Source organism: Protopterus annectens, chromosome 10.part0 (genome assembly GCF_019279795.1).
Source record: "Protopterus annectens isolate FY-2018-M chromosome 10.part0, PAN1.0, whole genome shotgun sequence".
Classification (NCBI taxonomy): domain Eukaryota; kingdom Metazoa; phylum Chordata; order Ceratodontiformes; family Protopteridae; genus Protopterus; species Protopterus annectens.
In genome coordinates, this window is record NC_056744.1 from 1,439,765,711 (window position 1) to 1,439,791,723 (window position 26,013).

The 26,013-nt window shown below is 43.5% G+C and overlaps 1 protein-coding gene across 1 annotated transcript in view; it reads left to right on the top strand.

Annotated features, from left to right (window-relative positions):
- The window catches only part of AKNAD1 (AKNA domain containing 1), a 704,598-nt gene that overhangs the window by 520,605 nt on the left and 157,980 nt on the right, over nt 1-26,013 (top strand). Inside the window, exon 5 of the mRNA XM_044086883.1 lies at nt 23,934-24,057. Within this exon, the coding sequence (XP_043942818.1) occupies nt 23,934-24,057 (124 nt within the window). The remainder of the gene's footprint in view (nt 1-23,933; nt 24,058-26,013) is intronic.

Sequence of the window (26,013 nt, forward strand, 5' to 3'; positions counted from 1 at the left end):
ACTTCAGGCACTATGTGTCAACCCGCATCTTGGTTTTTCACAAGGATAGAGTATCCCTTAGGCCCAATCCATCTTTTGTTCCCAAAGTTTGTTCCAGTTTCTGTCTTCAGCAGTCTTTGGAACTTCCAGTTTTCTTCCCCAATTACTCAGACAGAGCAGAATATATCTTCCATTCATTGGATGTCCACAGACAATTGTGTTTCTATTTAGATAGGACGCATCAAACACGAAAAACACATCAGTTGTTTGTGTCCTTTTCAGACAATAAATTGGGCAAAGCCGTCACGAAGGTCACTATTGCCAAGTGGATCAGAGACTGTATTAGTCATATTTATTTTCTTTCTAATAGAGAGCTTACAACCACTGTGAAAGCTCATTCTATAAGGGCTATGGCTACTTCAACAGCATTTCATGCTAAGCTTGCCATTAGTGACATTTGTGCTGTGGCTACCTGGTCCTCTCCTCACACCTTTATTTCTCATTACAAATTGGATGTGGCATCTCGGGGGCGAGCTTCCTTCGGTTCCACAGTTCTCAGGAGTGTTTTCCAGTGAGCCACCCAGGAATCAGGTGCTAGGGACGCTGTCCCATCAGTACAGAATGTAGGTGAGATAGGATCACATAACATCTTTTAGTTATGTACTTACCATAACTTCAGATGTTTGGGATCCATCTCGCCTACATTCCTAATACCCACCCTCCTTCCCCCTGCCTTGGAGATCAGAAGAGACCGAACGGTTCGAGTTCGACCATTTCATCTTGAAACATCTGGCAATGTTATATCAGCAGTGCATGTGTGAGTGCATGTGTGCGGACAAACAAGATCTGGGGAATTAGTGGTGGTGCATCCTGGGATATAGAATATCTCAGCCAATTAGAGACTTCGCTCTATTGCATAGTGTGCCGAGTCGGAGCCGAGGATCGGCTCCGAACCCATCAGTACAGAATGTAGGTGAGATGGATCCCAAACATCTGAAGTTATGGTAAGTACATAACTAAAAGATATCACATCTACTTTGCTGAGTAGAGATGCACCCAGTTGAATGCAGTGAGAACAGAATCCCTACCTAAGTATATAGACTATAAAACTCAGTACTTTACGCATGTACCATGGCACAAGTCTGACTTTTACATGGCTAGATGTGAACCTATGGTAGATGACATTAACAGGTCATGTGAGGGACTACAGATTGTGAGGCCTGCGTAGGCACATAGATTTATAGATTCATATGAGGTCAATAACCTAACTGTAAAGTGTGTCCTAGGTGTGTAGAAGCCTAGCTTTGTTAGAACACAAGTACCCTTATTGAGCATAGTTGGATGTTTGAGTTTAGTAGAGCAAGGTTGTCCCCAACACCGACTGTCCATGAAGGAGCACACAATATTATATATTACACTTTGTATTGTGGTTGATATATGTTGTAAAAAATAATGAGCCCCCAGGATTATATTGCTTGGTGGTGGACAATGTATGTATTGTGAATATATGACATATAATGAGAATGTCTCATGAAAAACTCAGCATATGTACAGAAGATTAGCTGAATTTGGACTGTCACCTTCAGAGGGAGAGGTGACAACAACATAATCATGTTGTATAGCCAACTGGACTGAATCAAATATGGCAAGTAGACACTTTTGAAACATGGAGAGCTATGTATGGGACATTTTTTTGGGGGGGCATGTGCCATTTTCTTTTTGGTGAGAGAGGAATGTTGGGGAAGAGACATAGGTATGTCTGAGGCAGGTAATTTGGCAAGGTGAGGAAGCACTTGCTGACAGACAGGACATACAAGACAAGACACAGTGATAGTGAAGAACACGAGGTGGGTGAACACCATTGTTGAGGTAAGGGTGTGGACCTTGCAAACCCATGGATGTCAAGCTGGGTGACAGTGAGAATTGAGTCCTCACCCACTGGACTGTCATCACTGTCACCTCACTGTGCCAATGGCTGCAGTATCTGACGTCTGCATTTCCTTGTGTTATTCAGCACATTGGTGGAAACCAGTCTGTCATCCTGTGTAGGCATGCATCCACAGTGGGGTGCACAATCCTACATACCATCCCCACCAGTTTTTCTCATGTAATAAAAATGATCCCTTCTGCCACTGCTCCCAGAGGGGACCACAGGCCTGCCCTCTGGGCAGATGTTTCTGAGGGGCCAGATAGTCTAGAGGCAGCACAAGGGATGCTACCAGGTTGCAGTTCAGACATGCTGGGCCTTTGTGCCATAGCCAGTGGAGTGGGGGCAGGTGTATCCTGTGGTTTAGGCCTACCCCGCTATGATGTGGGGAAAGGAAAAATTAAAAAAACAAAAAAGAAAATAAGAATTGGGGTGAGAGATTGCACAAGCTGTCTTATTTGCTTATTTACACTGAAGAGGGTGGTCTTCCAGTTCTGGGTTCTCACTTTTATATTTGTAGACAACAGCTTATTTTGTTTACTGCATAACCTAGTAATGACAGACATTTGTCTGTCTAGGACAAGATAACAGTGTCCCACAGACTGGTGTAAAAATGTTCACTGTAAAGTCCATCAACAGCTCGCATACAAACACACACACACACACACACACACACACACACACACACACACACACACACACACACACACACCAACCCCCCCCCCATTTGACTGCAGTGAGAATAACCCCCCTAACTATTTAAGTACACACACACTACAGAACACAATACTTAACCCAAGCACCACATCTCAAGTCTGACTGGGAGTGTATCAGACAGCACTTTATAGATGATGACATCAGCAGTGTCTGTTGAGGACAAGATAACAGTTTCCCACAGTGCTGTAAAAGGCTCACTATAAAGTCTAGCAACAGCCCAGACACACACACACACACACACACACACACACACACACACACACACACACACACACACACGCACACACACACAACAACCCCCCCATTTGACTGCAGTGAGAATAAACCCCCTAACTATTTAAGTACACACACACTACAGAACACAATACTTAACCCAAGCACCACATCTCAAGTCCGACTGGGAGTGTGTCAGACAGCACTTTATAGATGATGACATCAGCAGTGTTTGTTAAGGACAAGATAACAGTTTCCCACAGACTGCTGTAAAAGGCTCACTGTAAAGTCTAGCAACAGCTCACACACACACACACACACACACACACACACACACACACACACACACACACACACACACACACACACACACACACACACACATCAACCTCCCCCATTCAACTGCAGTGAGAATAGAACCCCTACCTATCTATGTGCACACATTGAGGAACACAGTACTTAACGCAAGTGCCACAGCTGAAGTCCAACTTGGAGTGTGTGCGACAAAACTTCATAGATGACGACATCAGCTGTGTCTTTAGAGGACAAGACAAGATAACAGTGTCCCACAAGCTGCTGTAAAAGGCTTACTATAAAGTCCATTGACAACTCACACACACACACACACACACACACACACACACACACACACACACACACACACACACACACACACACACACACACACTTACCTAGTTGACTGCAGTGAAAATAGAGCCCCTACCTAAGGACACAGACTGCAGGACAGAGTACTTAATTTACATGCCACTGCACAAGTCTGAATTTGTCAGGACGGCAGGTGAACATATAGTAGATGACAGTGACGGGCCATGTGGAAGACAAGAATTTTCCCTGTTTCTGCAATGTTGTGCATCGTGCAAACAAGGTAAGCTTAGCCAAACCATTTTTCAGGTTATGACGCATCACAAAAAAGTGGAATTAAAAGAAGGCAAAGAGGAAAAGATACTAAAATTAAGGAACACATATGCAAAGTCTGTAAAAGCACAGTAAAATTGATAGTGCACGTCACAAATTTCTACATTTGTCAGGATTTGAACCCTCACACAAATACAGCTTTAGAAAACAGGGGGGCTGCCTTAGTCCTCTTTGCCACACAAACAGCTTTGCATCAAAGAAATTAAGTCATTCTTCACACAACCAACTGCATCAGAATGTACACTGCTATCAAACCATCAGCTGTGATTTGTCCATTTAATTCTCTGTACTATATTTGGAAATAGAGCAGTTACTGATCAGACAACCTGTCATAATTGTGCTTGGAAATATACAGCTCTGTGTTACCTTTCTATGTATCTTGATCATTCATCATTTATCTAACACATGCAGTGTGTAAGCCATTCTATATCATTGGCCTTAACATGTGAGAGGATATTAACTGGGAATAATGTGATATGCAGTCCAGGTTGGATGGCACAAACACACATATAGGAACAAGGGTACACTCCTCTTTGGGAGGAGCTCAGTTACTGTTATGATACAAACAACTCTGAATCTGAAACTGCAATGTGTATCATCAATTTCTAAATTTTGTCTTTAATGATTTACCAGTACAAAGGTATGGTGCTAAACTGAGGCTAAGCAGGGAACATCAGAATTCTGCTGATGTATGACTGTGTGAATCATTCATACCTGAGGCCCACTGATTACTAATGGACAAATATAAGTAAAATAAGTATCTGGTTTCACATATTAAGGTACTTTGTGTACAAATCCACCAATATGTACTTGCTTACTGTGCCAAGTTAGGAAATAGATGGATATGCCATAATATTATTAAATAATACACTCTATGTTCAGGACTTACCTTGAAAATGCAGCAGATGACACACCTTTAGCTCAGGGCTGATTATGTTTAATGCGAGCAGTACACAGCCAATACATGGGGAGGTAAAGGTTGTGTGAGTTGCCTGCCATCAATTTTACTATATGTATGTGAGTAGGAGAAAAGTATTAGGTCCCTAGATAGTCAGCAAATGTGCTATGCATTGTTTCTTAGCCAAAGCAAGGGCATACTGAGCATGCCTATGTCTGCCTACAGGGACAACTGCTGGGGGTTCCTCCTCTGAGTCCTCCTCTTACTGTGGCTGTGGTGACCTAGGCATTGGTGGGGGGGGGGTCACTTCTCCTTGCTGATCCTGTTACAGCTGTTTCTGCAGGATCAGATTGTGGAATGTAGCACGTACTGTGAATATCTGTGTACATGTGCATGGATTATACTGCAGAGCTGTACTGGAATAGTGACTTCAGAAGCCTAAACACACACTCTATGATGTTTCTAGTTTGAGCGTGTGCCTCGTTATGACTTTGTTTCTAGTTTGATTGTGTGCCTCATTATGGCATTCTTCCATGAATGTGTGTGCACTTCTGATGGTTGTCATCAGCCATGGCATAGCTAGTATCCCCCAGTAAATGGCCCTGTGGAATGTCCCCCAGTAAACATCTGGTTCATCTGTGAACTTTGCCAGATATGAGAGTCATGATAACTGCCAGGGTTGCCAGTTCACACTTTCTTGATAATTCCCTGGGCATTGCACACAACTTGGCAGTTGGAGTGAGATCCCTTCTGGTTAATATTGATTCTACCCTGCTCACCAGATGGTGCCTTAAAGTGTACACAAATGCAGTCTGTGGCACCCAGTACTTCAGTAGTGTGCTACACAGTAAAACAGTTCCATATTGCTGGCCCTCTCTTCAGAAGTATGAGGGAAAACATTTGCTCACTGGTGGCATGTATGAGCATAGCATCCAGAAATTGGTGGAGGATCCTGGAGACTGATGCCTGTGACACACCTATCATGTGCTCAGTTGGTCTTTGGAAGGTACCAGTAGCTAATAGTCTAAGGGCTACACCACCTGAGTTTCCACTGGCATGGGTTCCCCTCAGTTGGCTCTGGCTCTGAGTTGAGGGTGGCAGAGCTCACAGAGTTCTTGTAATGTGTCCCTGTCCACCCTGTAGCACTCTACAATCTAGAGCTCATGTAGCACCTGGAAAGTTACAGTGGGCCTGAACACTCTTCTCCTTCTTGACCTAGGCCTATTGTCAGCAGCACGAGCAGCATTGGCTTCAACCTCTAGTACATGCAAATCTAGAACAGTTGCAGCAGCCCCTTGCATTGTGTTAGTTAAAATTTCCTTGTCTCTACTCCAATGATATTGAAGGATAAAGGAAAAACCAGGATGGAGGCTACATGGATACTTGATACATTGTTGAATAGGTCCACCATTCAATTCACCTGCTTATGTTATAACTAGCATCTATTAATAATACATGTTGCTTGCTCATTAGTGCGCTATGTGCACCTTCTCATACATAAGGTAAGCATAGGCAAAATTGATATTCTTCCATTCTAGTGATATTGAGCAAACATGGACCATAAAAAGTGAATTAAAGGTTGCGCACCCTGTAGTTGAACCTAGGACCATTTATATTCCAGCCCTAATGCATACGTGTGCTGCCACAGGAATAATTACATAACAAACCAGAGAAACTTGCCCTTCATGCCTCTGTTTCTGTTGGTTGCATTAAGTGCTATATTGCGTAAATAATGTCAAAGTAGAAAAAAAAAGGTAAACTGGACATAGACCACACATTTTAACAACCAAATAATGAGGATGATACAGAACTTGGGAATTGTGCACTGATTACATGCACTTTCACCCTTCACAGCCCTATATGTTCAACTCTTCAAGTGTAGCCTGACATGCCTAATGGTTAAGGTGTTTGCCTTACAAACACAAGGTACAGGGTTTGAATCTCACGGGGATAACTGGCTAGGCATAAAATGGCTCACAAGGGCAGTTAGCCTAGTACTAACCTATGAACCTATGAACCTATGTCAGCATTCACTGTTGCCATGCATTCAACATGAACACTGTGGAATTGCCTACACAAAGTGAGCATCCCTAAATAGTTACTTTTTTTTGTGATTCAACAATTCTAAAGAGTTTTGACCTCATTTGCATCGTCACCATGCTGACAGCCCAGAATCTACATGGTTAAAACAATGTAGGCAGGGAAACTGAACAGGAGCCCATTGTTGTAACAGAGGAGTACTGTAATCTATCAGCTACATCCTGCATATGCTTACATTACAGTATAATACTGTTTAACTGAGGTTTACACATTTTAGCAGCCTGCATTTTTTTACAAGTATATTCTTCATTTGGGGGTGGGGAAGTGCAGCTGCATTTATGTAACAACACTTAAAAAGGAATTATTATGATTGCTACACTGATTTTCTCTAGCATCCACCCTGTGTAATTAGTTCAGAATACATGTGGTGTTACATTTTAAATGCAGTTCTGCACAAATGTAGGAGCCTTTACTTGCTCTTGTTTTGTGTAGACTCCCTTCTGTGACTGTATTAGGAAAGTTTTAGAATACATGGCTAACATGAACAGAGTCTACATGGTTGCTTTAGAGGTTATTGAATCTCTCCTCTGTGTTGATTTGCTTCATTAGCATAAAATTCAGCTACTTATGCTGAGTTTATTGAATCTAAAACTTTTCTCGGCCATGTGCACATCATGAAGCAACATGCATATGGTCCAAATTTTTGTGTAATCTTTATTGAATCCCCCTGCATGCTTTTTTTTTCCTCACTTCATGTTGCAGTTCCTGTTTGTATTATAATAACTTACCTTTAATTTCTCTAAACTGGCTACAATTTCTCTAAATATTAAATTATTGTTATATAAATTGTATCTATTTTTAATCAATGTTGTCACTTTATATCTAATTTTGTAAAATTATTTAAACTGTAGATGATTTTTTTATTATTTTTGAAGATTGTAAAATTGTTGCTCTTAAAATATTTTTGTAATACTTTGGAGCTTTTCTCCCTGGGTCTCTGATGAAAATGTGTACCTACCCAGTTGGACTTTCACTGTAATCATATATCAGTAAATAAACAAATTATATAAACATAAGTATTAAGGGATTTACCAACATACTGGCCAGATTTCTGTGCATATCGGGAAGTAACCAATCTGATTCCTGATTGTCATCTCTTAAAGCATTAGCTTCCTCTCCATCTCCTTTCTGATTAAGCCTGGATTCAACCTATGTCTATTCTAACTGTCTAAACTCCCACTCATTCAGACATACTTCCCTCCTCTCCTATTTTGTCATGAAGACCATGATGAAATATTTATTTAGTACCTCTGCTTCTTCCATCTTCAGTAATCTCTCTCTGTCATTTGTACTTAACCTGCTCAGGTCTGTCCCTGTCTTTCTCCTTTCTGCAATATATCTGCAAACAATTTGCTCCCTTATTTGACCCCATCTGCCAACTCCCTTTGAGTCTTTACAGCCATCATCACCTTAGTATCTTTCTTCATGTCTCATTGTACCATGCCTTCTCTATCCCCTATGCATCTTCACTTAATCACTAATGTCGTAATCACAAGTCTCACATTCCTGTGCAGCTACAGTGGCCTTCTTCACTTTGCCTGTTCCTCACATATTTGTCCACAGTCTTGAATATTCCAGTCAAGTCCAGTTCCAAAGGTGTGTTCACCTTTTTGATTTACTTCAAGTCCCCTAACTTACCTTAGTTTCTCTTTCCTAGCCTGGCTTATTTTTGCCTCTGCAAAACCACAACGCCATGTTTGCCATTGATGTTTTTGATTTACCTCTAGTCATCTAACTTATCTTAGACTTTGTGTGTCCTAGCTTAGCATACTCCCACCCCTGAAATCTACACTGTCATCATTCTAACCCACAGACATATGTTTCTGCATAGGTAAAGAGAAGATGGGCTGATGAGTGGGAGTGGAGGGCAGCTGTAGAGGGGCTGACTGCAGGACTCAGGGGAACCTGGCTGACCACAGATTATCTTCTGTCATCATCTTTGTGTACGAGGCCATAAAATTCTTTGCATATTCGTGCTAATTCAATTCAATCCCAGCAGTATTGGTAACTGTTATGTGATCACAGTTTTTTTTTACTTCATTAGATAATATGATAATATTAAATGCTTCAGTAACTGTTCTGTACAATTATTTTATAAAATTTCTAATTAGGGCCATTACATAATACTTGAACACAGAATTCAGACAAATAGACCAGGAGGTGGGAATGATGGCTTAACCGTCTCTATATTGTGATCTGCAGTTTCTTGTAAACAATCATAAATGTTTTAATTGTAATTAAACAAACAAAACAGTATCTGTGATAAAAAGTAGACTATGAAGTTCAGAAAAATCATTGTGTACACTTAGAAAACATCAAAAAGAGAACCTTCCATCAAAAACTTTATAGTCATATACATTTCTCTCTTTTATTCTAATAGTACCCAACCCCCAATCCCCTATATACACGCACACACACACACACACACACACACACACACACACACACACACACACACACACACAGATGTGTGCGTTTGTGTGTGTGTGTATATATATATATATATAAGTATTTATCGTCAATAATCTTGAAATGGTTCTAAATCTTCCATTTCAAATTATAACTGACAGCAAGAAGCGCAACGTTACAAGGTAAGGATGTTAAATGCCCTCAAACCTACATGGTTTTAGGAAGGGTGGCAGTGTCATGCAACCATGGTGTGTGTGTATATATATATATATATATATATATATATATATATATATATATATATATATATGTATAAATATGAGTCTATCTCAAATTGTCGACAATTATCAACACCACTTTATCAAATTTTCACTTCTTCGAATGCCCGGAACAACAGCAATTCACCCAAGGTAAACAACATCTCGGCCACCATGGTGAACCTTGCCCTTTCCCCACTGTAGTACGATCTTGGAGTTGGCATATTTAGTTATGGGGGTGCGGGGGGGTCCTACTTGTTTTGTTGTTTGTTGCTTTGTCCTGGTGGTGGAGTGGCTGGTTACCCTTGGTGAATTCCTGTTATTCCGGGCATTTGAAGTGAAGAGTCGATAAAGTGATGCAGATAAAATGGGATTTAATTATCTGGCATGTCGATAGTTTGAGGTAAATCCATGTATACATACATATATGAACAAACACATACTCACAAGTGCTTGTCAACAAATAGGGCAGCAACCTCTGCACTTGATGAAAGCAGTTCTCAATGAACTGCGCTGCAACCATATATGCATATGTATATTTTATATATATGTATACAAGTATATATATATATATATATATATATATATATATATATATGTGTGTGTGTGTGTGTGTGTATAAAATATACATATATAAATAAAGCAGAACAAAACATGAATTGGTCTGAATGTTGGTTAATCTGAATGCTCATATCAGGATGGAGTGCAAGGTCCCTAATGCCCCCACACTCTACATGAGAGCAAAAAAAAAAGTACAGAAAGGAAAAAAGCACATTCTCTGAACTGACACTCGACAGCACCAGGTTCTAAAGCCCTCCTCTACAGCTACTTGCCCTTGTATTTATGTGAGGACAAGGAACATTAAAGTTAAAAAAAAATGGATCTGCCAGTCATACCCCCTGACACCTTGGGCCTGGGGTAGCTGCCCCTTCACTCCATTGTGGCTGTGCTTCTGTCTGAGTGTCTGGGTCCATATGGATGGGGTAACAGGAATAATGAAAGAGAGGGTATTCTGTACTTCTGTTTGCAAATGGCTTAATGGTGGCCAGTATGTGGTTCACCAAAAAAGATAGTCATAATATAATATTCAAGAATGATTAGCATATAACTCAAGTAGACATCCTTCTAGTAAAATAAGGTCACTGGGTTCATATCAAAGATTAAACAGTCATCCCTAATGAAACATTCAGCAGTATCAAGGCTCATTTCTGAGCCCACTCCTGTTCATAATGTTGATCACTTAGATCAGCAAACACATTGAAGAAGACATATCAATATGGTGTTGTATGTAGACAATGTGGCACTACAAACAGACTCTGAATAGGAAATTCACTGAATAATAGAGGACTGGAATACAAACCTGAAGGCAAAGGGATGACACTGAGTACTGACTGTGATCTTGTCAGCAAATGGGAGATAGCAAAAGAAGCTGAAAATTATGATAGAATGGAAAGCTGTAGAACAGGATGTATCTGGGAAGTGTCGATGAGGAGAAAAGAAGTCTGAATGAGGAGGCCAAAACTAGAATCATAGGTGCTGTAGTCAGCTTGTACAAACAGTCACTGATAGTATGCGACAGCAGAATGCCTCAGAAGCTGAAATGTACGTTGTACAAACTAGTAAGTGCAACCAGCATTTCTGTATGACACAGAAATCTCTGTAATTAAGGCAGAGTAGTTGAGGAAGCTTGAGGTGATGGAGATGAAGTGCTTGAGATGGGTAGTATAATACATATTGTGAGAAAGATGAAGAAATGAAGACACCAGAACTGAAGCCAAATTGACCCTAATTGCAGTAAAAAGGTCAAGAAGAACTGATTCTGGTGTCTCAGTCATATCTCCAGGAAAGCATAAGGTGATTTGTTAATGCAGATTTGGGAGAGACAGTATGAAGGGAAGAAGGTAGCTCCTAAATGCTTTACCCCATGCATGTGTCCCCTCAAATTATCTTTGGTGTGTTCCCAGTTATTCTTATTAGGGATAAGATATAAATGTTAAGTTGTCAATCTCGCCTTCATTCTTGCTGGATGGGTTCGGAGCTGACCCTCGGCTCCGACTCGGCCAATATTAAAGCTCGAGAGCTTATTCCACCAGCTCGAGGCTCCCCTATATCCCACAATGCTAGGTGGTAACTACTCAGATCTTGTTTGCCACTTAGCTGACGAGGTGCTTTCTTCTACCGGCTCTGGCAGGTTAGTGAGTTTTCTTGTTAAAAAAACTTCAAATTCTACCCCTATCTTTTCTATTTAGTTTAGTTTTTATACAGAGTATCCCTTTAGTTTAAATCGGGTCCCCCTTGTCTTTGAATTCCCATTTTATTCCCTTTTTAACTTTTAGGCCTTTGGCCCACTCCCTTTTTTTTTTCCTGTCCTTTCAGTGTGACTGGCATTTTATTTGGTTAAAGGGTGTGTCTGTGTGTTGTGTTGTGTTTTTCATACAGCCTTTCAGGATGTCTAAAGACTCCAAGGTCTCAGGCTTCAAGAAGTGTGATTCGTGCTGTCAGAAAATGTCTCTGACAGACGGTCACATTTCTTGTGTCTATTGCCTGGGACCTTTTCACCTGCAGGACTCATGTGCTGTTTGCCATGCATTCAGCCCTAGAGTCCTGCAGGAATGCAAAAACAAGCTCATACTTCGAGGCTTGTTAAAGCCTGAAGGCCCCCCGACCCAGTCTGTGTTGGGGAAGCCTTCTAAGACTTCCAGGCCATCGGCTCCAGCTTCAGAGCCATCTCCTGGGAGTATTAAAGCTGCTTCAACATCGGCTCCGGCTGGAGTCAATGTTTCGAAGTCTCATACCGTTACCTCGGCTCCGGCCGGAGCCGAGGTTGTCAAGACTCAGTTGGCTCCGATAGGCTTATCAGAGCCACCTTCAAAGAAGAGGTCTAGGTCCCCTTCCATCAGCTCCAGGATCCCCTCTTCTGTCGGAGCGGAGCCATAGGTCTCATTCCTCTCGGTCCTCCAGGCTGTCCAACATGACTTACAAAGGGTGGTGAGTAGACTTCTCAAGTCTGAGGCACTGGCCCAAATGCTGCATAGCCCTACTCCACAGTCAGCGGCTATTCCCATCCCTGATTCTATTCCTCCTCCGACTCCTTTGAGTTCAGAGCCGGGGCTCATCGGAGCTGTGGCTGTCGGTGCTTCGGAGCTGATACCTTCCCTTTCGGCTCCGTCATCTGCTCCGATTTCCTCCTTGGAGGGATCTCGGTGCTGGGCTTCCCTCGTCAGCTCCAAGGGGGCAAGTGGCATCGGACCCTTGTCCGACCCCGTTCTCCCTCTCGGGGCGATGGCGCTGGTGAGTTCGGCTCCGACATCTGCCTTGGAGCCGTCCCTGTCGGTGCCGGGGAGGGTCCTTGTCTCCTCGGAATGGGGACCTCCAGCCTTGGCTGATAGGGGCACCTTCGAGGTCATGCGGAGCGTGCTAGACCCAGTGTCTACCCCACAGTCGGTTCCGTCAGCTCCTCCCTCTTCAGTGCCTGCGGTGGTTTCTACCCACCCCCTTGTAACAGACTGTAGAGAGCCAGCTCCTCAGGTTTTCCCATTGGGAATATCCTACTCTTCCGAGGCCTCTCCTGATCCGGTAGGAGAACCCCCTCGGAAGAGACAGTGCAAGAGGAAGCACATTGACTCCCCTGAGTCTATCACCTCTGACACCGACTTGGAGGAATCTGAAGGTTCCCCTCGGTCCCCCTCTGAGGATGTCTCTTTTGCTGACATCCTTGAAATCCTGAAACAGAGGGGGAACTGGCTCGCCCTTAACCCTTCAGAGGACGAGTCGGTTTACCTTGAGGCATTTGGCTCTCGCCCTTCCACCTCCTGGGTGTCCCCTCCCTTTGACCCCCTTATGCAAGTGGTGGCAAGGAAGGCTTGGATGGCCCCGATTCAGTGGAACCTACATCAAGGAGGCCATCAAAATTTATTACTGCCCCTAAAGAGAAAGAGTTTCTATCTAAAGGTGTCTCTGTTGATGCCATGGTGGTGGCCGCAGCCACTAAGAAGGAGTTAGCCGATCCTTTGGTACCTGTCCATCCTCCTAATAAGGAGTCTAGGACCATGGACAGGTACGGTAAGTGGATGTTTTCATCAGTGACCTTTACCATGCGGTCGCTGAACCACTTGTGTCACTTCACCCATCTCCAGAGAGATTTGCTCAAGGATATGGGTGAGGCCATGCAGGATCTAACAGCTGAGGGGTTCCATGACAAAATGAACTCCCAGTTGGCAACCCTGAATTCGATTGTCATCTCCTCCATGCGGCTTATCTCATATGCGGCTGATGGGGCGAGTAGGGCCGCAGGCACAGGTGTAGCTTTATGACGTCACGCCTGGATGCAGCTTTGCAATTTTGCAGACCCTTTCAAGGCGTCCTTCACCAATTCCCCCTTTGATAGCTCAACGTTGTTTGGACCTCAGGTGAAGGATACATTGACTAGGTGCGAGCAGGAAGGTAAGACTCTCTCTGCCGTGGGAGTCTGTTTTTCTAACCCTTCTAGACCTTATCCAAATGGTCAGAGGGGAGGAAAAATGTGGTTCCGCAAATCACAGGGAGTCTCATCTGACGCACAAGGTCGATTCCCCTCTAGAGGCAGAGGGGGTAATAACAATAGATGCCACCCTAGGGGCAGGGGTGGTCCGCAAAACCAGGGTAGCAGAGAAACTTTCTGTGATAAACCCTTTTAGCATCCCTGACGAGCTGCCTGCTGTCCACCTTTGGAGGCAGTCGGGGGAAGATTATCACTGTACCAAAAGCCTGGCTTTCCCTCACTCAAGACAAATGGGTACAGTCAGTCATATCCGAGGGTTACAAAATTCCCTTCATTCATATCCCATCCCAACCCAAAGGATCCCTTCCAGATGTTCCACCCAGTCTAAGGGAACAAGCAGCATTAGAAATATCAAAGCTGCTGTCAAAATAGCTATCCAATCAGTCCCAGCAGACCAGCAAGGATCCGGAATCTACTCCAAATTCTTTTTGGTACCAAAAAAAAAACAGGGGACTGGAGACCAATACTGGGTCTCAGCAAGTTAAACAATTATATCAAAAAAACAAAATTCCGGATGGTCACGCTACAGTCCATTCTACCCTTCTTGGGTCAGGACAGTTGGATGTGCTTGATAGACCTTCAGGATGCGTACTACCGTATCAAAATGCACAGATGCTCCAGGAGGTTTCTCCGCTTCAGGCTGGGAGCCAGTCACTACCAGTTCAGAGCCCTGCCCTTTGGTCTCACTACAGCCCCCTGAGTGTTTACCAAATGCATGGCAGTGGTCGCGGCTCACTTGAGACGTCAAGGATTCCAGGTGTTTCATATTTGGATGACTGGCTCCTTACCGCCACCACCAGACATCAACTGCTTCTATACAGAGACTTCACCATCCAAACTTGCCAAGCGCTAGGCATTTCAATAAATTTCGAAAAATCTGCCTTGTCGCCTTGTCAGTCTATTACCTTTATAGGCGCCACCTTAGACAGTCCATCTTTCCGCCAGACTTACACAGCAAAGAGTATTAGATATCCGCAAACAAGTTTACCTTCTACTTCAGTGCAACAAGGTGAAAGCCAGGGTAGTCTTGAAGGTATTAGGACTCATGGCAGCTACTATTGCACTTCTCCCCTTAGCTCGTTTTCACATGCGGATCCTCCAGTGGATGCTGTTTACTCAATAGTTCTTCCAACAGCTCCCGGTGTCTCACATCATCCTACTAACTCAATCATGCAAGAACCACCTGTCTTGGTGGATCACATCACCTCAAGTTCTCCAGGGCAGACCCTTCATTCCCCCCCCCCCCCAATCACCACGGTGACAACGGACGCCTCCCTGATCGGGTGGGGGGGCATTACCAGGGCAGGACAGTCCAGGGCACATGGCAACCTTTCGAGTGCCACTTGCATATAAATGTCTTAGAGATGAGAGCAGTGCTTTTAGTGTTGCAAGCCCTTCAGGACTCTCTTCCCAGAGGGACTATTGCAATTCAGACGGACAACATGTCTATACTGTGGTACATCAACAAACAGGGCGGAACCAAGTCCTACCCCTTATGTCGAGAGGCACTCAGACTTTGGCAGTGGGCGATTTCTTCTCAGCATTTTCTGATAGCAATGCACATTCCCGGGAAGTCCAACGTGATTGCGGACAAGTTGAGCAGGGCCATTCTCATGCCTCACGAGTGGTCTCTAAAAAAATCAGTGCTGGAAGAAGTCTTCCAAAGATGGGGCCAGCCTTGCTGCGATCTTTTTGCTACTCCCCAAAACAGCAAGTGTCACGACTTCTTCACTCTCTTCCCGTTACCAGGCCATCCCACCAGAGACGCTCTAGTCCACGATTGGCCCCGGGGACTTCTGTATGCTTTCAGAAAGCTATCGCCTTGAGAGTTACCATGATCCTCATTGCTCCTTACTGGCCTCGACAGATATGGTTTCCGTTCCTCCAACATTACCTGTTGGAGTAGCCTTGGCATCTGGACCCGGTGCCAGATCTTTTGACCCACCAGTCAGGCCAGCTGCACCACTCCCTTCAATCTCTCAACCTCACAGCGTGGTTTCTCCAATTCCTACCCTAGCCAGGCTTCCCTTAATCTCTCATTCGGTCTGTAACATCCTGATAGCCTCTCACAAGTCTTCTACCAGGAGGATTTATAATAGTAAGTGGAAACGTTTTTCCTTCTGGGCAGCATCAAAAAATATAGACCCCTTCACTGCACCTATGCAGTCTATCCTAGACTTTCTGGCAGAGCTCTTTCATTTAGGCTCTTCCTCATCTACCATTAGAGTACAACTAGCTGCTATATCTAACTTTCATGTAGGTGTCTTGGACTCCAGTATCATGTCCCATAAGCTCTGCAAAGCCTTTTTAAGAGGTGTTTTTCTGCTCAAGCCCCCAATCAAAGATCCCCCACCTCAATGGGACTTGAATTTGGTCCTAGCATCCTTGATTCTCCCCCCCTTCGAACCAGTGGCTTCATGCCCTCTTAAGTTGCTCTCATGGAAAACATTTTTCTAGTAGCCATAACTTCCACTAGAAGGGTATCTGAACTTCATGCTCTGTGCAGTTGTCCTCCTTACTTAGTTTTCCATAAAGACAGGGTGTCCCTCTGGACTAATCCGTCCTTCTTGCCTAAGGTTTCCTCTGAGTCAAACCTAAACCAGACGATTGATCTCCCCATCTTCTTCTCTGATTATTCCAACAGGTCGGAACAAAAGTTACATTTTCTAGATGTTCACCGCCAACTTAGATATTATTTAGACAGGACTAAACAGTTCAGGAAATCTGATCAGCTTTTCCTGTCTTATGCGGAAGGGAAATTGGGCCTTCCAGTTACTAAAGTGTCCCTTTCAAGATGGCTTATGCCTATAATTACCTTCATCTATGAAATCAGACATCAAAAACTGCCTTCAAGACCTAGAGCTCATTCAACTAGGGCATTAGCTACATCTGTAGCTTTTCAGGACAGGCTACCAATAGATTCCATTTGTGCAGCAGCCACATGGGCTTCTCCTCATACCTTTATTTTGCATTACAAATTGGATATGGCCTCCAGAAACCGTGCCAACTTTGGTTCCACTGTTCTCAAGAGTCTGTTCCGAGAGGCCACCCGGGGTAAGGTGCTAGGGACGCGGTCCCATCCAGCAAGAATGAAGGCGAGATTGACAACTTAACATTAAGAAGTTATGTACCTACCATAACGTTCCATGTTAGTTGTCTTCTTCTCGCCTTCTTTCTTGCGTCCCACCCTCCTTCCCCCTAGCCTGGACAGACCGATAGGAATATTTGGGATCTTCCATTGGGATTTTTTCCTTCCCACATGTTCTACCACCTCTATTCTCCCTTTTTATGTTTGTGGTAGTTTACCTACAGTTTTATATATATAGAGGTGGGTTCTATTTCTCTCTTCTCCATTCTATGGAGACCAGAACTTCTTGGTTTTAGCTATCAAACGATATCTAAGTAGTTACCACCTAGCATTGTGGGATATAGGGAGCCTCGAGCTGGTGGGATAAGCTCTCGAGCTTTAGTATTGGCTGAGTCGGAGCCGAGGGTCAGCTCTGAACCCATCCAGCAAGAAAGAAGGCGAGAAGAAGACAACTAACATGGAACGTTATGGTAGGTACATAACTTATTATTATTGACTATGGGATGGGTATGGCCAATCTATAACCAAATGTGATAGGTTATTCTAAACACAAAAAGGGAAATTGGAAAGGTTGTAAGTGTCTCACAAGGGCAGTTAGCCTGGTACTTACTTATGAACCTATAAGAAGAGATGAGGACACTCAGCCAAGAAATGGATGGACTGCATGTGAGCAGACCTGTAACAATTGTTGACAGTTGAGTGTAACTGTTAAAGAAAGGTAGGAGAGTGGCACTGTCACGAAAACAAAATTGCCACTAATTCTAAAGACAGCCACAAAGCATTCTATAGCTATGTCAAGAATCTCAATGGCAACACCCAGATCTGCACAAAAATTACAGAACCAACTGATATTGCCAACATCCTGGCAGATAGGTTCAGTGCTAACTTTACCCCCCCACCTCCAAAGGGCCCATATCTATACAGGAAGAATGCAGAGTCCCTGTAATCACATCATAAAAAAAAAAAAAAAACAGAAAAAGCTGCACTCTCTAAAGCCAAAAACAGCATCCATGGGACTGGACAACATCCCAGGCTGCATTTTCATGAACTTAGCTATCAATCAGGAGGTTTCTTCGCTTCAGGCTGGGAGCCAGTCACTACCAGTTCAGAGCCCTGCCCTTTGGTCTCACTACAGCCCCCCGAGTGTTTACCAAATGCATGGCACTGGTCACGGCTCACTTGAGACGTCAAGGATTCCAGGTGTTTCCATATTTGGATGACTGACTCCTTACCGCCACCACCAGACATCAACTGCTTCTATCCAGAGACTTCACCATCCAAACTTGCCAAGCTCTAGGCATTTCAATAAATTTCGAAAAATCTGCCTTGTCGCCTTGTCAATCTATTACCTTTATAGGCGCCACCTTAGACACAGTCCATCTTTCCGCCAGACTTACACAGCAAAGAGTATTAGATATCCGCAAACAAGTTTACCTTCTACTTCAATGCAACAAGGTCAAAGCCAGGGTAGTCTTGAAGGTATTAGGACTCATGGCAGCTACTATTACACTTCTCCCCTTAGCTCATTTTCACATGCGGATCCTCCAGTGGATGCTGTTTACTCAATGGTCCTTCCAACAGCTCCCGATGTCTCTCATCATCCTACTAACTCAATCATGCAAGAAGCACCTGTCTTGGTGGATCACATCACCTCAAGTTCTCCAGGACAGACCCTTCATCCCCCCCCAATCGCCACGGTGACAACGGATGCCTCCCTGATCGGGTGGGGGGGCATTACCATGGCAGGACAGTCCAGGGCTCGTGGCAACCTTTCGAGTGCCACTTGCACATAAATGTCTTAGAGATGAGAGCAGTACTTTTAGCGTTGCAAGCCCTTCAGGACTCTCTTCCCACAGGGACTATTGCAATTCAGATGGACAACATGTCCGTAGTGTGGTACATCAACAAACAGGGTGGAACCAAGTCCTACCCCTTATGTCGAGAGGCACTCAGACTTTGGCAGTGGGTGATTTCTTCTCAGCATTTTCTGATAGCAACGCACATTCCCGGGAAGTCCAACGTGATTGCGGACAAGTTTAGCAGGGCCATTCTCATGCCTCACGAGCGGTCTCTAAAAAAATCAGTGCTGGAAGAAGTCTTCCAAAGATGGGGCAAGCCTTGCTGCGATCCTTTTGCTACTCCCCAAAACAGCAAGTGTCACGACTTCTTCACTCTCTTCCCGTTACTAGGCCATCCCACCAGAGACTCTCTAGTCCACGATTGGCCCGGGGGACTTCTGTATGCTTTCCCCCCCCTTTCCACTGATCTCTCAATTAATTCAGAAAGCTATCACCTTGAGAGTTACCATGATCCTCATTGCCCCTTACTGGCCTTGACAGATATGGTTTCCGTTCCTCCATCATTACCTGTTGGAGTAGCCTTGGCATCTGGACCCGGTGCCAGATCTTTTGACCCACCAGTCGGGCCAGCTGCACCACTCCCTTCAATCTCTCAACCTCACAGCGTGGTTTCTCCATTTCCTACCCTAGCCAGGCTTCCCTTAATCTCTCATTCGGTCCGTAACAGCCTCTCACAAGTCTTTTACCAGGAGGATTTATAATAGTAAGTGGAAACGTTTTTCCTTCTGGGCAGCATCAAAAAATATAGACCCCTTCACTGCACCTATCCAGTCTATCCTAGACTTTCTGGCAGAGCTCTTTCATTTAGGCTCTTCCTCATCTACCATTAGAGTACAACTAGCTGCTATATCTAACTTTCATGTAAGTGTCTTGGACTCCACTATCATGTTCCATAAGCTCTGCAAAGCCTTTTTAAGAGGTGTTTTTCTGCCCAAGCCCCCAATCAAAGATCCCCCACCTCAATGGGACTTGAATTTGGTCCTAGCATCCTTGATTCTCCCCCCCTTTGAACCAGCGGCTTCATGCCCTCTTAAGTTGCTCTCATGGAAAACACTTTTTCTAGTAGCCATAACTTCAGCTATAAGGGTTTCTGAACTTCATGCTCTTTGCAGTCATCCTCCTTACTTAGTTTTCCATAAAGACAGGGTGTCCCTCCGGACTAATCCGTCCTTCTTGCCTAAGGTTTCCTCTGAGGCAAACCTAAACCAGACGATTGATCTCCCTGTCTTCTTCCCTGATTATTCCAACAGGTCAGAACAAAAGTTACATTTTCTAGATGTTCACCGCCAACTTAGATATTATTTAGACAGGACTAAACAGTTCAGGAAATCTGATCAGCTTTTCCTGTCTTATGCAAAAGGGAAATTGGGCCTCCCAGTTACTAAAGTGTCCCTTTCAAGATGGCTTATGCCTATAATTACCTTCATCTATGAAATCAGACATCAAAAACTGCCTTCAAGACCTAGAGCTCATTCAACTAGGGCATTAGCTACATCTGTAGCTTTTCAGGACAGGCTACCAATAGATTCCATTTGTGCAGCAGCCACATGGGCTTCTCCTCATACCTTTATTTTGCATTACAAATTGGATATGGCCTCCAGAAACCGTGCCAACTTTGGTTCCACTGTTCTCAAGAGTCTGTTCCGAGAGGCCACCGAAGGTGCTAGGGACGGTCCCATCCAGCAAGAATGAAGGCGAGATTGACAACTTAACATTAAGAAGTTATGTACCTACCATAACGTTCCATGTTAGTTGTCTTCTTCTCGCCTTCTTTCTTGCGTCCCACCCTCCTTCCCCCTAGCCTGGACAGACCGATAGGAATATTTGGGATCTTCCATTGGGATTTTTTCCTTCCCACATGTTCTACCACCTCTATTCTCCCTTTTTATGTTTGTGGTAGTTTACCTACAGTTTTATATATATAGAGGTGGGTTCTATTTCTCTCTTCTCCATTCTATGGAGACCAGAACTGCTTGGTTTTAGCTATCAAACGATATCTAAGTAGTTACCACCTAGCATTGTGGGATATAGGGAGCCTCGAGCTGGTGGGATAAGCTCTCGAGCTTTAGTATTGGCTGAGTCGGAGCCGAGGGTCAGCTCTGAACCCATCCAGCAAGAAAGAAGGCGAGAAGAAGACAACTAACATGGAACGTTATGGTAGGTACATAACTTATTATTATTGACTATGGGATGGGTATGGCCAATCTATAACCAAATGTGATAGGTTATTCTAAACACAAAAAGGGAAATTGGAAAGGTTGTAAGTGTCTCACAAGGGCAGTTAGCCTGGTACTTACTTATGAACCTATAAGAAGAGATGAGGACACTCAGCCAAGAAATGGATGGACTGCATGTGAGCAGACCTGTAACAATTGTTGACAGTTGAGTGTAACTGTTAAAGAAGGTAGGAGAGTGGCACTGTACGAAAACAAAATTGCCACTAATTCTAAAGACAGCCACAAAGCATTCTGTAGCTATGTCAAGAATCTCAATGGCAACACCCAGATCTGCACAAAAGTTACAGAACCAACTGATATTGCCAACATCCTGGCAGATAGGTTCAGTGCTAACTTTACCCCCCCCCCCACCTCCAAAGGGCCCATATCTATACAGGAAGAATGCAGAGTCCCTGTAATCACATCTACGCAAAAAAAAAAAACAGAAAAAGCTGCACTCTCTAAAGCCAAAAACAGCATCCATGGGACTGGACAACATCCCAGGCTGCATTTTTCATGAACTTCAGAACAAAATGGCTCCCCACTTAAGCACCATGTTCAATAATAGCTTCGCATCAGGCTTTGTGCCTACTGAATGGCACACAGCAAGAGTTATCCCACTCCATGAAGGGGAAGCCACCACTGATCCCGAGAACTATCGACCTATTAGCCTGACGAGCCAGGTCTGCAAGGCCATGGAACGTATCATCATGGAACTCATAAACAAAGACAGTGGTAACCTCCAAACTCTAGATCCCACCCAGTTCGAATTTGTGAAAGGCAGATCATGCCTCCTGAACCTGATCAACTTCTTTGAGGCAGTCACCAAAGCCGTAGATGAGGGTAAGGTGGTTCACACAGCCTATCTTGACCTCGCCAAAGCTTTCAACACCATCCCCCATTCTGAAATTATAGCTAAGCTCACTAAACTAGGTATTAATCCCTACATCACAAGATGGGTTGCAAACTGGCTCACTGACAGAACCCACACTGTAAAAGTTGCAGACTCCATATCTGACCTCAAAGCAGTGACAATTGAAGTACCACAGGGCTCCATCCTGGGACCTCTCCTGTTTGGTATCTACTTCTCTGAAGTATGGGCTAACACGGAAGGCCTCTGGCTAATGAAGTTCGCAGATGACTGCAAACTAGTAGCCATAGTCAAGTCCCCAAATGATGTGGACATCCTATAGAAGGGCTTCGCTGAGACAGATGCCTGGTGTCAGAGCCATGGCCTCAAGCTCAATGCCAAAAAGTGCAGTGTCATCTCCTTTGGTAAAAACTCTGTACCCATGAACTACCACATAGGCAGCAATCTACTTAACACCAAATGTGTGATAAGAGACCTTGGGACCCAGGTGGACAGTAGTCTCTCCTTTGATAGTCACATTTCCTCAGTTGTCAGGAAGTCCTTCAACATGGCACACCTCATCATAAAAGGGTTCTCATCCAGGAAAAAAGAGGTAATTGTTCCCCTGTACTTGACACTCATTAGACCCATTATGGAGTACAATGCCCCTTTTGGAATGTACCTCACAAGACATCTGCAGCAGCTGGAAAGGCCACAGAAGTACCTCACAAAGAGGATTACTGGTCTCAAACAAATGCCCTACACTGACTGCCTCAAAAAACTCCAGCTTTACTCCGTAGCATATCGCCTACTCTGAGGTGACCTCTGCCTAACATATAAAGTTATGTCAAACCCAGAGCTGTTGGGCATGCTACACCTAAAGAAATCCCAATCCCTCCAAGCTACACACTCTAGGGACCCAAACCTTGTCACCACAATAAACAGGACACGCTGGTGGGATAGATTCCTGTCCCAGAGACTTCCTATACTCTGGAACAAGCTACCCATCTTTGTCAAGCAAAGTTCTTCATTAGCACTCTTCAAGAAAAATCTTGATGAGTGGATGGGAAATAGGAAATACACCCCGGGGATCACTTCTGTGTCTGCTTGACAGTGGCACAGGAAAATAACTTTCTTGGGTGGCGTAAGCCAGGGAACCTTGTTGGCTAGGCTTACGTAGGCCCTTGGACTGATAGCCTACTGATAGCCTAGTACCTTCCTATGAACCTATGAACCTATAAGTGGTGAGAGCTGACATGTCACTCTGATACTTTGTAATATGTGAAAGAAAGGTGATGATGATAATGATGACAGGCACACACACACACACACACACACACACACACACACACACACACACACACACACACACACACACACACACACACACACACACACACACACACACACACACACACACACACACACACACACACACACACACACACACACACCTTTTTAATTGTTACAATAGCAGTCAAGGCTTGTACTGCCTTACTGCTATTACCATCTTTTGTTATAATCAATCCTCTCAGGAAGCAGTGAACATGTAGGAAAGGAGTGGCATATTGTACTATTTTACAACTTGCATACATGTCCTCCTTTCTGTAGAGTACTTGGACTGTTGTTCTGTACCTCCACTTTTCACTAGACTACAATAGTACTTTAGTGGTCTTTTGTTTACATTCAATGCAAAATTAATACTTGTTATTAGACACTACAGAATAGGCAGACACCGTGCTTATGAAAGATTAAAATTTACACAATTACTTTATTGCTCATTAAGAAAGCTGGGCTAGTGTCCTGCCATTATCTTAATGTCTCTGATATATTTTCAACTTCAGTTAATAGTAGTATTGTTTCACCATTATAGGAGTGATTAGGTGGAACACAATTGTCACAGAGTAATTTGTGTTTGTTTTGCTTTTGTACCTCCTTTATTAGGAATCTGGAGGTGTGGATGTTTATAATCAGAATCATGCCTCTCCCCATGGAATAATTCCTTTGTCTTCTGATGTGTCTACATTGGCATCACAACCAGCAGTATTGCAAGCAGTTCACACCAAAGGTTTGCTCAAAGAATTTTTTCTTGACATTTAAAAATGTTACAGCTGGAGTTACACAAGAACATGTTAACCAGCACAAAGTATATATTATTACTGTTTCTGTGAACTTGTTGAAAGACACCTGGGATGCTAAAACAATAATAATAGTTGTTGTTCTTTCAGCTTTTCCTGGTTAGGGTTCGCCACAGTGGAACTCAGGTCCGCTAATGATTGGCAGTAGATTTTCATGAACGCCGAGGTGCCAGCTCGACGTTCAACCTTCCGCAAAGGCACGCCCATTTACGCATGTCTTTCGTACTCCCACCCAACCATGGGGAGGACATGCAGACTCCACACAGAAGGCACTCACCGCACTCCAGCCGAGAATCGAACGGGAGAACCTTTTGCTGTGAGGCAACAATGCTACCGCTGCACCACTGTGGATCATAAAATAATAATAATAGTAATACTAATAATTATAATAATACAAGCATAATAGCTCAGCTTATTATTACTGTGGCACAGGCACATGATAGCATTGAAATAGTGGGTAGAAAATACATTACACTGCTCTTCACAACCATCAAGCCTTATCACATTAGCCATGCCCATTCATGCTCCATCTTGAGTACTCAGAGGAAGGCTATCATTCCGTGGTGATTTGCATACTTTTCTGGCATTCTGACTATGAGTGCATTCATTTAGTTTATAACTGACCCATATACTGGGTGGAGGACAAATGACCAGCACCTCTGCGGGGACTACAGTGCCCTTTCAGATGTTGGTGCTTGCTCCCATGAACTCACAGTGAGGACTACAACTGAAGCAACTTGGTGACAAAATGCCTGCCTCAAGTAGCACATCTTGCAGTACCAACCCTCCTCCAACAAATTGTAGCACAGGCATTGTCACAGCCTATAGCTTCCATGAGAGTCAGCCTGCTGCTCCTAAGGCAGCATATAGATTGTATAAGGTTCCTATGTTTCTTTCAGGTTTTTATACACTCATTTTAAACCTGACCCAGCAGCTACAGCTTCAGTTAATCCAGTTGCTACTAAACATTTGATTAATTCTATTCATTACATTTCAGCCAAGAATGTTAACATAATTCATAAGTATGGGAAAAAGTGTGTGCTTTGGTAAATTTGATTTTCAGAAATTTGAATTGTCATATTCATATGTTAAAGTTTGTTCTTACTAATTATCAAAGTATGAGAAATGTTTTGTCTGCAGTTCTTTCTTGTGAGGAAAAATCTGCTTTAATTGGTTTACTTTCTTCCATCTTACAAGTCACAACTCATTGTTTATAGTGCTTGTATAACTCTGTTGATGGTTCTTCCAGGGCTATGGCCAATGGTATTTCTGAGGAGGTTTGCCTGGGTGCATTCTCAGAAAATTCCACAGGATGTGAAAAATGAGATTTTAAATTCTACTTTGGAGAGAGTTTAGTTTTTAGTTCCTCTGCTGCATAGGTTATCAAAAAGTGTGAAGAAAGGGGTAAGCCAATATAGGGAATTTATAAGATCTTTCAGCCCTACTTTTCCAAATTTTCTAAGGGACTCTCTAACCCCTCATTCAGTTTTAGCAAAATCAAAAAGAAACAGTCTCAACAAAATGCTGTTAATTAGATGTATAAGAAGAAATGTCAGGAGGTTCCAAACAGAATTCAGGAGCCCCCATAACTAAGTATAGCCCAACAAGTCAAAATAACTATTTAAGGGACCTTGTAACTCCCTCCCACCCTGGCAGTCCTTTTCCCTTCTTGAAAGTCTGAATTTCAACTTTTCTCTTTCGCAGCAGATAGTTTCAGACAAATGGGTTCTGAAGATAATTCATAAAGGTTATAAATGATAGTGGGAGGAAATCCATTCTTTTCAGGGGGTAATTCCTCATCCATCAGACAAGAATCTTTTAAGGTCTATATTATATATTCGAAGTTTCAAAACTTTGAATCCCATATGTTCAACAACATATGATCG